Here is a 12,832-nt window from a genome sequence, read left to right on the forward strand (position 1 = left end):
GATATATTATTTTTTAGTATCAGTGATAATCTACACTACAGGGAAGGGGGGTTTCACGCATGCGTATACCGCGAGGGTTTGAACCTGAAACTCCTGAACTCCATTCGCCACCATATAGATATTATAAGAGGGATTCTTCATCAATTTGTACTATTTTTGGCTAAAGTGATGTTTAAATTGTAAGATGGACACAAGAACTTCTCTTATTTGGGCCACTGTTATTTCTTGGCCTTTTGGGCTACAATAACTGCCGTCCACATTGGGTTTATGAATGTGAATTTTTGTAGCAACTTCAATAGGGTATCGATTACATTTCCTTTTTTTTTTTTTTTTCCATCGGAGGGAAAGCAACCTCAATAGGGTTCGATCAATTACATTTCTCTTTGGTAAATTATGTTTATAGAATTTCCCTTTTATTAATAATTTCTTCAGTTTTTTTTTAAAATAAAATTTTGAACACTATACCCTTAAAAATACTTAAAATAACTTCTTTTTGCCTCATACAAAAAACGCAAAACTCCTCCCCGCCAAACAAAGCATAATTACGCGGAACCAAACATTCACCAATATATTTCCCGCCATTTTCCTTTTCCTTTTGGGGTCACTCTCTCACTTCCTTCGTAACCCTTTGGTTTTCCCAATAAACCCCCTCAGATGAAGCCCATTTGAACAGAGCTCATCGCCTCATACCGATTCTAGCGCTTTGAGGAGGAGGAAGATGGGGATACAAGGGCTATTGCCGCTATTGAAATCGATAATGGTGCCCTTGCACATCAAGGACTTGGAGGGCTCTAGCGTGGCTGTTGATACCTATTCTTGGCTTCACAAAGGTGCCTTGTCCTGCAGCAAAGAGCTATGCAAAGGAGTACCCACCTCCAGGTCTCTTTTTTATAACGGAATTAGTCGAATTGGGATGATGGGTTTTTGTTTGTTGATCATCTGTGACATTGAGTAGCTGAAAATTTCGATAATTTTATGGAAATGGGATGATGGGTCCTTATTGCTTTGACCATTTTGATGCAAATTTGATGTTGAGTTGTCTTGGTTCAATCATCCTGATGCATTTTCTATGAATCATGATGGGTCTTCTTGTTGAGTTGTCACTGGTTCCAAAAAAATGATTTTTATTTATATTTCAACAATTTGAGGAATTAAACTTAAAGAACCAGAATTAGCCAGTGACCTTATAAGAATGAACAAAATGGTTTGTAAAGATGAACCATTTTTTTTTTGCTTTCAAATTATGTGCATTTTAGTTATTTTTAGAAACCCACTGTCATACTTTTCAGTCTTTTTTTTTTGTTGTAAACTGAAAATGTACTTAGATGTGGGGAGAACACGCATTTTCCAGTTAGCTTCTAAGGAAAGGCCAGTTTGGCAAAAGAAAAGCACTAACTTTGTTAAACCAGTACGTATTGAATAGTATATTCCACCAAGAATTAAAGATACTTCCCTCATATGGTGTTCACTGACAAGAAGCTACTTGCATTTCTTTATGTTCTGTGTTTTTATGATTCCAAAGTAAAATTACAAAATTAGGATTCAAAGATGCAATAATTTATTATGACAAAGCGCCTTTAAGTTTAGTGCAATTGATTATGTAGTCACGAGTAGATTCTAGTACTATTTGTTATATGTGATTCCTGTGCATTTCATTTCCATTTTAGGCACATTGACTATTGCATGCACAGAGTAAACCTGCTGCGGCATTATGGTGTTAAACCCATTCTTGTATTTGATGGTGGACTTCTACCAATGAAGCTTGAACAAGAGAACAAGCGTGGAAGGTACGCTGGTATCTCTTTTTATTTTAATTCCACTTGTAATCCATATCTTATTTGGTCTTTACTTAAGTGATCATAGTCACTTCAGCTACTTTGGAGTAGGTTGTATGAATCCCTTATGCCATTTATTTTTTCACTAGTTTCAGATATCTACTATTTGCTTTATGTCTTGATCAATTATTTAGGATGTTGTCTAAATCCTCGAGAAACTTTTAAATTCTCGTGTTTCTGCATGCTTAGAGATAAACAATTAGTGCATAGGTTTGTGTATATGTAGCCAAGGGATTATATGGGTAGATATGTTCAACTCAACTTCTTAATAGTCATCCTTTCATTGCCCCTGTGTATGGCATTACATCTCTCAGCTCAACCGTTTCAGCAAAAAACTTCCCTGTCTGTGTCATTTCTACTACATTAGGAAAGCTTCCTATCTTTAACGTGTGATTGGTTTGTCTCTGCAATATGAGGTGGAGCTACTGATCTTTCTCTTGTATCATTATCAGTTTAATAGATCCAACACAGAAGGGACTGGTGTTCATCTTTTAGTGGTTAGTGTGATTCATGGATAACTCAACTCGGAACTGCTTTATATTCTTCTAACGCAGGGTGCGAAAGGAAAATCTTGCACGTGCCATTGAGCATGAGTCTAATGGAAACTCAGCTGCTGCTTATGAGTGCTACCAAAAAGCTGTTGACATTTCACCTTCAATTGCACATGAGCTAATCCAGGTAAAAAACAGGAAATTTTGGGTAATAAAATATTAGTTTTTCAAATAAGGAAACACTAGCTCTTTAAAGTATCAGATATTCAAAAAGGTTTGTTTTTCTTCTTAGCGATATTGAATTTAATCTCCTCTTTTGTTGACAATGTTGCTCCTTGAAGGTGTTAAAGCAGGAGAATGTATGTTATGTTGTGGCTCCTTATGAGGCAGATGCTCAAATGACTTTCCTGGCTGTCAGCAAGCAGGTAGAAGCTGTTATCACTGAGGACTCAGATCTTATACCATTTGGATGTCCAAGAGTGAGTTAGCTGTATAGCACAGACCACCTTTTTTTCTTTACCATAAGAAACTTACTATTTGGGTGATACTATAAATCCTTTCTTTAATCCAGATTATCTTTAAAATGGACAAATTTGGGCAAGGAGTTGAGTTTCAGTATTCCATGCTGCATCGGAACAAGGACTTGAGTTTTGCAGGATTCACAAAACAGATGCTTCTGGAGATGTGTATTCTGAGTGGTTGTGACTATTTGCCGTCATTACCTGGAATGGGCCTGAAAAGGGCTCATGCACTCATTAAAAAGTTCACAAGTTATGACAAGGTGAAGTTTATCATTCATGCATGCTAGTAACTGAATACGTTTTTGGAATGCAGACTGACATTATTTGATTGCTTAGAAATTATCCTTTTATTTGAATTTACTTTTTTGGTTTGAACATTTTGAATAACTCTGTTATAAAGTGACCTGTGGCTGTCCAATTCAGGTAATTAAGCACTTAAAGTACAGCACTGTATCAGTTCCTTCCCTTTATGAAGAATCATTCAAGAAAGCAATATTGACCTTCCAGCATCAACGCGTTTATGATGTTGCTTCTCAAGATATTGTATCTTTGTCTGATATATCTGATGATGATGGGGATGATTTGGACTTCTTAGGACCATATCCTTTGTATTTTTCATCTAAGTTTATCATTTCATTACTTTTTTTTTTGGACTGAGTCATTACTTCCATTCAATTAATTTCAATGCTTAAGATTATACCTTAATCTGAGATACATCGATACCACAACATATAGCTAAAGGTATAGCAGAAGGTGATATTGATCCATTTACCAAAATGCCATTCCAGGTATCCTCTATGCAATTTCTAAAAGGTTTCTTTTCCCTGATTGAGTTTTCTTCTTTGCATAAGATTTGAGGCATGTGTTTTTGCTTATTCTGATCTGTATTGTTTAGTATGATACAACATGATGAAGTCGAATCGAATAAGTTTTGCATAGAACTCTTCTTATAATTGAGTTTTTGCCATTCTATTTTGTTATATTTTTATCAGAAAGAGTGTTTGTGATTAAACCATTTTTTTTTCTTTGCATCAACAGGAAGAGAACATTAGTGCTGGCAGAATTTCTCAACCTAAAAATGTCAATCTTGGAAGGATAAAGAAAAAGCTAGATTTGCCCGTGCAGAATAATCTCCTGACTAAATACTTTTGTATCCTTTGAACCCTTTATTTCTAAGTTTGATTAAAGGGCAACTAAAGAATCAGTATGGAAATATTTATTTTCTTGCAACTTTTTCTTTTTGTCTTCCTTTTCTTTTTTGCTTTTTTTGCAGCATATTAGGCAAACTTTCTGTTGTCCTTTGCACTATGTACTGCTCATATATGTATGTTTAAGGTGTTTATGATGGGTTTGTATAAATTCAAAAGCAATAATTAGATAGATATAGTAGAATAGCTAAGATAATTAGAATGCAGTTCTGGAAGCACCAACAGTCTCTTGCATATGGTTGTAGTGTTGTGTTTGTCGTAGCTGTTATTGTGTTTGGGTTCGAGTTCTGTAATTTTTCTTTAACAACCAACAGGCTTTGCCTCTCTTGAAGCAAAGAGAAAATTCAGAGCCCCGCGGATGTCACCTGATTCTCCAAGTGCATTTGATGATTCTTCTCTCAGTCCTGATGAAAATGTCTCCTTGGATGATCCTTCTTGTAAAGCAAGCTGCTCAGAGTCATCCCTTAACTCTGAAAACACGGGCAATGTGCTTCCCAGTGATTCAGTAAGTTTCTTAAATGGGTGAATATGATAATTTTCAATCAAACACCACTTATTAATCAGCTGCCTTTAACCAGTTCTGTGATGTAATAAATTATCCTTGTCTTGTCTAGGTAGAAGATGGCTTTGACACTGATGTCCGTGATGTATTAGAAGCCCAAACTCATGGTAAGGATACAGTTTCCCCTAGATTACTTCATGGGTCCAGTTATAATTTTCCACTCACCACTGGTACTTACAACTCGCTTGAATTTTATGTTCCTGACATTGAAAGACATGGTAGGCATGAGAAGAAGTCCAGACAGTACATTGTTGCAACAACCCAGACATTCAATTCATAAACCTTGTCTAACACTGCATAAGGAGCGTGAATGCAAGAATGCCCCAGACACAGTTGAGGGCGGTAAGACAAGAACAGAGAACAGAAAGGTCATTGTAAGAAGTTCTTATTTTAAGGACAAGTCAATCAATGAAAATGACCAGGAGGATAAACAAGAGAAACACTTGCTAGAGGATGGTATTGCTATTGATGTGGACAAGAATGCTGTTCCAGAGAGTGCTCATTTCGAGAATAGCTATTTCAATGGCAAAGTTATGAAAAGGAAGACCTCCCCAGGTGACAGCTTTGAAGTGGTATGTGTTTTTCTTTCTCTTTTGCTTTTATGCTCAAAGCGTTTGTGTTTATGATTGTTTTTCTTATAAAATCATTGTCTTAACTACTTCAGGAAAATGTGAAACCCAAGCAATTGTGTATCAGTGCATGCCTTCCCGATGATGGTAAGTGCTAGTTGAAACTTAGAAAAACTGAGCTTTCTATTTTGATAAATCTATTTTATTTTATTGACCTATGAATGTGTTCATTGATCAAGGATATTGATTTTTGTTTTGTATTGTTTCTTTCATTTAGGTTGTTTTGATAAATCAGCTTTTTATTGACCTATGAATGTGTTCATATGAGCTAATATTTGTTGCCTCATCAGTTTAAATTAAGAGGTCAATGAAACTGACCTATATCATTGATCAAGGATATTGATATTGTGTTTTTGTTACTTCCATTTAGGTAATTGTGCATCTAGCCTAAACGAAACATTTACAGGCACAAAAACTGAAGAAGGGAAATTTGGATCCAACATTTCCCATTTAGGCCGGTATTCTGACATAGCAGAGAAGTCGATGGAAAAATTTGTTTCAGTTATATCATCGTTTAGATATTCGTCGTCTGGTTCTCGAGCAAGTGGTCTTCGTGCTCCTCTGAAAGATGTCCAAAACACTGGTACCAATAGGTAAGATTTTCAAAGCTTATATTGCCTTCTTCTACTGCTACATTATCACCATGAATGACTTGATCTTTATTTATTGCAGGTCAACTGTTGCTGTTGACTTTAGCCAATTTGAATACGTACCAAATACCCGGAAGACTTCCACAGCACCTCCCAAACGCTGTTTTAGACCAGTTTAAAGCAACACTGTGTGGATGAGCAATTAGCAACCAGTTTTTTACTTGCATCAATTGCTCTGAAGCCAATTCTTCCCTAATGACTGGTGTGTGGGCAACTTCAACTTGATTTTGTGTTTGCTATCTGCCATTTTTGTTCTTTGGTAGTTTTTTATTAACTTCATTTTAATCATGGCAGATTCTTCAAACACTCATTTTTGACTTCTCGAGGCCCTTGCTTGATCTGCCATCAGCAGCGTGACCTGCATAAGTTTAAATATCACTGTTTGTTGTTCTTGCATTGTCATTTATACAAAGCCTTCTCCGATTGCAGCATCATTGCGTCCAGAGTGAGAAGCTGCTTGATGACGCTTTTGTTTACTGATATTCACGTTTGAGTTAAAGATCGACAGTTTTGTACTATCCTTTGGGATCTTCTCACGGTGTGTTTTTTTTTTTTGCTTCAAACTAAGCATCTTTTTTTAAACAAAAAAGAACAAAAACATCCCCAACTGAGTTTAAACCGACAAAATGTGTAGAGATGCTCGCCTAGTCTTCTAGGCCATAGCTTTGTTGATCTTTACTAAAAAATATCACACAATGCGTGTATTACTTATAAGACATTCTCCAATAAGTATTTAAGTTAAGAATTAGTTACATACTTTTAATCTCGGTTGTTGGATTGCATTTAGGAGACTATTAACATATTTAATGAATGCAATCCAACAACTAAGATTAGAAGTATGTAACCATTCCTTAATATAAAATACTTATTGGAGAATCCCCCTTAAAGTTCTACTTTGCATAATTAGCAATAAGATTTGTCATAATCCATGCCACCTAAAGGAGGACAATTATTTATTTATTAATTATTATTTCCTAGAGTTGCTGCTTTCTTTTAGTTCTCTCTAGGTGTAACGAGTAGCGCAAACCTTGGGGAAATTTAACTCTTGACAACACGTAATCCTCTCTGCAGAGTGTATGTATATATATATATATATATATAATGTCACTTTCTTCTTCATCTCAATATAAGTGACCATTACCACATTTATACTTTCTTCTTTTAGATGATAGCAACAAGAACCCTATTACCAAGGATAAGGCAGGCAGATTAAGCATTCTTGTACACTTGAAAAAGCACCATATCCAAATGATTAAAAGCACTCAATCTGATTATATATATCTGCAAGTTAGGTTTGTGCTTTTCCCTTCCACTCTTTCATTCATGCCATTCATGCCATTAATGGAAATGGAATGCAAGATTGCTTTTTGTAAAAGTAAAAATGCAAGTCATTGTCATAGCCCATAGAGTTGTAAATTTAGACATACGCGTCCATAATTCAAACCTTCTTCGGGCATGTTTAAAACATTCGAATTTACTTAATACACGTTTATTGATGATTGCACATAGTCATAGTTATCTTAAAAGGCGAAGAATCTAACTAGACTTTTAGGGCAAAAATCATATGAAAGTGTTTGTACTAAAGCATATTAAAGAAAACACGAGTGTGGTCAATTAATGTCGATTTTGCTACTATGTTAGCATTTAGCACGTTTGTTCTTCCATTTGGACAAATACACGAAAACAATTTCTGTTATGTATTGCTTTCCAGTCTCATAAAATATTGCTTATGTACCATCAAATATATGTTGACTCGAACATGCCCCAAAGATTAATTTGGTATCTATTTTAATTTTAAGTAGAGTTCCTACCTAACTAAGTTTGACAACTTTTTAGAAGATAAAAGAACCATTTGCATCCCAACAACCACTAATTTTGTTCAATTTATCCAAACACTTTCTTTAATTAATACTTGGATTTGGATTTGCTCAAGTGTTCAAGTCATCAAGAATTTTATTATTATTATTATTTTAAAAGAGAGCATCTGCGGAATTTGCTTAACTTCTCTGCTTCCCATCCCATCCCATGCCATTTTTAATTCCATAATAAATCCCTTTTTCTGGACTCTATTATAATTTGTCGGTTTTTGAAGTTTGGAAACCATGAAGCTAAGGAACAAAACCTACACGTTAACGAACTCAAACAACATTATTAAATATTTAGTTTCCTTGGGAAAGCAAGCCCCGACAGCCACTGTGAGATCTGATTTGGTTATGATTTTAAAGAATTTGTGGCTTTGATGTGATCCGCGTCATTGGTTCATGAGTTGACACTGTCTGGTTTCTTCTGACATGCTGATCTCCACCATCCATGTGTCTCTGATGTTCTGATGCACACGTGGCCTCGGTGTCATGCCTCTTGTTTTTTACTTGGATTTCTTCTTTTTCGTACCAATATTATTGTTAGTCGGATTCGAATCATTAGTACAACTTTTTTTTTAATTAATTGAAATCAATAGATAATACTATCGAGTAATAATTTTTTCTTTTCTAACTAATCTTGGGTCATATGAAAATTGTAGGTAACATTACATTTGGAGTTACTTTTGTGTTAAAAGTTGAAGCTCTTTTTGCCTTCAAATATGGATTGATATGGTCTAAACGTCTAGATTTATCTAATATCAGACATATTTTTGGTGAATGTAATACGGTGGCAGATGCTATCGCAAGTCACGAACATCAACTTTCAAATATTTGTGTTTGGTTCCATCATGTTCCTCATTTGGTAGCTCGTAAGATGTTGTTTGATAATAGATCTCTCGAGATTTCTAGAAGACTTTCTTTGCAATTTCCGTCTATGTTAAATAAAGAAACCGTTTGATTTTGTTTTCTTTTTTCAATTTTAGTCATCAAACATGTCATGTCATATTGTTAATTTAATGATTTTTAGATATCAATATACATCGTTCTCGCATCTACTTGCGTTTTGCTTGACACCTTCTCCAATCAAATAAAGACATAGGTGATTAATATGTATTATTGATAATGAGGTGTTGATTTGAATATGATAATGAACAATAATAATGTAATAATAATATTAGGGGCTGATCGTTGAAACATAGAGACTGCAGGGTCGTATAGGTAGGGAACAAGCTTGGCTGAGCACAGAGCTTTCACGGCCATGGTGGGGGCTGCTCTACTTTTTTGCTTCATAAGATATTGAGTTTTTGGAGAAGTGGATGAGGCCATCGGGGAGGGACCCCCCTTGCCCCTCACATGCTCATCATCACAACCACCAACTATGCATGCGAACAATACGAAAGGGTTTGAATCAATCCAATTCTGGGAATAAGTTTTATAACTTTTATTTCTGTCCCGCTAATTAATCTGATCATTTCTTGTATAGTCAAATAAATAGTGTAATTAAAAATAACAACATGCAAACAGTTGTGGTTTTTACTTTTTCTTTTAAAAAAAAAATTAGAATACAATTGACTATACTTGTTGGCATAAACTATGCAAGGTACGTAACAAAAAAATAAAATTATTGGTTTGAAAAAAAGGGTACGGAACAAAAAAATTTCTCCTTTTATCCAGTTGAGTGACTAGATCACACGTATGTGTTCTTGTATGTAATGGGGTTATTTTCATTGCAAGGACGAGAAGACTGACTCTAAACTTTGTGTTCTTTTTTTATTTATAATATTTTGATTAGTCAATTGTGGGAAACGAATTATAGGAGGATCTGAATTAGTCAATCCCCCTCTCTATACCCTATTGTTTAACTCTTTCCATATTTTCAAACAAATTATGTAGCTCAATTGGTTAATATCAGTTCTTCTACACTTATCGTGTTTGAATTCTATTCACTAAAAAAAAAAACTAAAATAGTTAACGCTCCGTTTGGATGAGGGAAAATAACTCGGAGTTTAGTGTAAAGTATGGAATTTAATAGGAGAAATTAACAATTCTCTTGTTTGGCAATTTAAGCGCGCAATTTATTAAATGGTGAGCGGAAAAAATAGTGAAAATTGAGGCATCAAATTACCGAGTTTAATTTCCACCAAAATAGGTGTTATTTCACAATTTTCATAGTGTCATTTATAAAATGCGACATACATAAATCCAAACATTGAAATCTTCAATTGCCATAAATTAAAATAATGGAAATCTAAATTCTGTCATTTTAGATTCTATGTAATTTTCAATTCCTTCATCCAAACGGAGGGTAAAAGTCTTGTATTCAAAATTTTCCTCCTCTAATATCACTGGTATAAAAAAATAATAAATAAACCGCGAAAGAAACAAAAGTGACGACATATATTTCCATGACCACAACCAAACACCCCTGACCCCTCTCTCTCTCTCTCTCTCTTAAATTCTCACCGAAACCAGGCTGGTGATGTTGAGGTTTGCCAAGACCAGACAAACCTCCACACTCAGACAGACAAAGAGTGTAGAAGGGGCGGTGCACTGGTCACCCTTCTGCATACCACCATATCCATACATGAACAAAACCCGCAACACTTCCTGCCCAACTTGCAATGTCAAGCTGCTGTTAGCTAACAAAAACCTTAAGCTGCCCGCAATAAATTAAAAATCAAAATATTGAAGCTCCACAAGAATTTTCAATTGTTTTTCAGAATCAACAATGATCTTTCAAATTTAAAAAATAACCCAACAAATTCACAGTAATTGACATTTGACAGGGGAGAACCTTTGTAATTTGCCCTCCCCCGCCCCCTATTTCTCTCATCTAATGAAAAATAATTAAGGAAACGAATATTTCTAATTCGAAATTACAATTTTATTTATTTATTTATTAAGCTTCCAAGAAGCCGGTCATTCTGAGAATCGAATTCCGGACTTGACTCAAATCCCTTCCTTTAAGCGTTCGCCCGTTCCCCGTGCACACCGAGAACGCCATCTTCCCCGCAATACGACGCCGTACTATCACATGCGGCGGCACCATTTCTCCCTCGTCCCATTCCTCCTCCCTGTAATAATCGCCGTCGCTTTCGTCTTCGGCGCTGCCGAACCGGTCGAACGCGTTGTTTGGGATTTTCACCGGCACCGACTTACTATTATCATTACTAATATTATTCCCCATTGCCTTCTTCTTCTTGGTGAAATTGGACTTTTTGTGGTGGTGAAGATGAGGCCGGAAATCCAAGCAGCTTTCGAATTCGTGATCGTCGGAGAAGATGACCTCCGATTCTTGGAACTCGTAGTCGGCCATAGCCAGAGCCATAGAGCTGAGGATTTTGGAGAAATTTGATATCAAATTGAAAGTGAAATGAAAGTTGGGTTTTATGACAAGTTTGGGGATTCGATGGGATTTTTTTGTATATTTATAGAGAGAGAGAGGGAGGGAGGGAGGAAATGAAAATCGTAGTGAGTACACTTTGATTGTTATATGTGTTGTCAGATGGCGTCACTGTCTAAAGGCTTTGAGTGCGGCCCCCGCCACCCTCTTTCTTTATTTCAATAAATTATTAATTTAATTTAAGGAAATTCACTATTATACCTAATATAAGAGCTTAAATTATAAAAATAAAATCCTATATGAAATTAATTTTAGAAACACGTTAAAAATTCATTTACAACATAACAAAAAAACTTTTAACTTCTTTTAAATTACAAAACTATCATTGATTTCTTAAAACAAACTCAACCCCAAAACGTCATTAAAAAAACCCAAAATACTAAATAGGGCATCAAAGTAATTTAATTTAATCTAATTGTATTATCTCTTTTATTTTTATTTTTTATACAAACAATATTAGAGGAGAGGATAATTGAACCTAAGCATCGGATGCAAGCATAATCAACTAGCTTGAGCTACAAGCTCTTTGCACGAGAAAAAGGTTTAAACGTAAGTGCAGGAGTGCATACTTATTACCCTAATGAAGTAGATTATCTATGTTTTAATTATTGTAGCTTTTCTAGCTTCGTCCCTGTTTTCATTATCCCACGGCTCTTCTCTCCTGTTGGCTAACTACATATTTGACTTGGTGTGGTTTGGGTTGCGTTTTCTACTTTTTATTTTTCGGGTCAAAATCTGGGTAGCTCTCTACTTTCTGTTCCAAATACGGATGCAGGGACTTGAGTAAACTGTGCACGCTTGGTCAATTGACATCCCTTCGGTTTGTCAAAATTCAAACGGAAATGGGCGAATGTGGAATATTTTGCCGGATTTTTTAAAACAATTTCCACTGGATAGAAAATGCAGAATGATAATATGGTGTAATGATGTCGATGCTTAGCAACACGGTGGAGAAAAAGTGTGTTATGTTGTCATCCTCGTTAATTTCGTATCCTCATTAAAAAAAAATATCCAAAAATATCTCAAATATTTAATTCTAAGCTCAAATTTTCTTTTTGGGGAAATGGTTACAAAGTACAGAAGCATTGGAAAATAAACATGGAGTTTTAAAATAAAATAAAAGAAAAAATAGCTATAAACATAACAAGCCACTGGACAAGCCGAGCCGAGTTGCTTGCGGTAAGTAACCAACCTGCGGTGGTGACTTGTCCAGAGAGCTATAATATTCAGCAATGATTGGGAGGTGGTAAAAGGCGTCGGTGTAAAGCTAAGGATCGGCCAGCTCGGCGGATCCGACGGCTCATCCTGCGGGTGAGAGTGGGGCCCATCTCCCGGTTCCAGAGAGCGTGGGGCGAGGTCCACCTAATTTATCCGTAATAAGAGAAGAATGATTTCGAATACGACAAGCCAGTGGGGGATCGACACGTGGGAGATGACATCACCGGCCACAAACGGCACAAGCTACACGAGGCGGAATCTCAATGATTTGGGCTTGGATGCCACGTTCCCGCCGTTGTTTTCGTGTAATAATTGGGTGAAGCAATCTTTTTTCGGACTTCTAAAGTGGTAAGTCTTGGTGTTGATGTTTAGGAACCAAACAAAACCCATTAATAATGCCACTTAATAAGATGAGATAGAAAGAAAAACTATTATTCTTTGTTAACTTGTGAA

At 35.7% G+C, this 12,832-nt stretch overlaps 2 protein-coding genes across 4 annotated transcripts; one reads left to right on the top strand and one right to left on the bottom strand.

Moving 5' to 3' along the window:
- Positions 1 to 520: 520 nt before the first annotated feature.
- Positions 521 to 6,503, top strand: LOC110766569 (5'-3' exonuclease family protein). Of its 3 annotated transcripts, none has more exons than XM_088251543.1 (15): positions 521 to 879; positions 1,668 to 1,787; positions 2,390 to 2,513; positions 2,668 to 2,805; positions 2,898 to 3,107; positions 3,271 to 3,445; positions 3,562 to 3,635; positions 3,886 to 3,997; positions 4,370 to 4,560; positions 4,670 to 4,724; positions 4,840 to 5,189; positions 5,282 to 5,333; positions 5,617 to 5,839; positions 5,919 to 6,098; positions 6,191 to 6,503. In XM_088251543.1, exons 1-14 carry the CDS (start codon positions 719 to 721, stop codon positions 6,013 to 6,015), a joined length of 2,082 nt encoding a protein of 693 aa, XP_088107669.1. In that variant the 5' UTR covers positions 521 to 718; the 3' UTR covers positions 6,016 to 6,098; positions 6,191 to 6,503. The 3 variants fall into 3 exon arrangements, with proteins under 3 accessions (XP_088107669.1, XP_088107670.1, XP_088107668.1); XM_088251544.1 differs by having other exon boundaries at positions 522 to 879; positions 1,692 to 1,787; positions 4,831 to 5,189; XM_088251542.1 differs by having other exon boundaries at positions 523 to 879; positions 4,831 to 5,189.
- Positions 6,504 to 10,428: 3,925 nt separating this feature from the next.
- Positions 10,429 to 11,202, bottom strand: LOC110766611 (protein S40-3). Its single transcript, XM_021969973.2, has one exon. The coding sequence runs from the start codon at positions 11,084 to 11,086 to the stop codon at positions 10,658 to 10,660; it is 429 nt and encodes a 142-aa protein (XP_021825665.1). The 5' UTR covers positions 11,087 to 11,202; the 3' UTR covers positions 10,429 to 10,657.
- Positions 11,203 to 12,832: the final 1,630 nt, after the last annotated feature.

Source organism: Prunus avium, chromosome 4, assembly GCF_965620075.1.
Source record: "Prunus avium chromosome 4, drPruAviu1.hap1.1, whole genome shotgun sequence".
Classification (NCBI taxonomy): domain Eukaryota; kingdom Viridiplantae; phylum Streptophyta; class Magnoliopsida; order Rosales; family Rosaceae; genus Prunus; species Prunus avium.

Bases quoted from the DNA above. Each gene is read 5' to 3' on its own strand.
- LOC110766569 (XM_088251542.1), top strand. From the start codon at position 719: ATGGGGATACAAGGGCTATTGCCGCTATTGAAATCGATAATGGTGCCC. The intron at 2,514-2,667 runs GTAAAAAACAGG...TGCTCCTTGAAG, and splicing joins TTGCACATGAGCTAATCCAG to GTGTTAAAGCAGGAGAATGT. The intron at 2,806-2,897 runs GTGAGTTAGCTG...TCTTTAATCCAG, and splicing joins TACCATTTGGATGTCCAAGA to ATTATCTTTAAAATGGACAA.
- LOC110766611 (XM_021969973.2), bottom strand. From the start codon at position 11,086: ATGGCTCTGGCTATGGCCGACTACGAGTTCCAAGAATCGGAGGTCATC.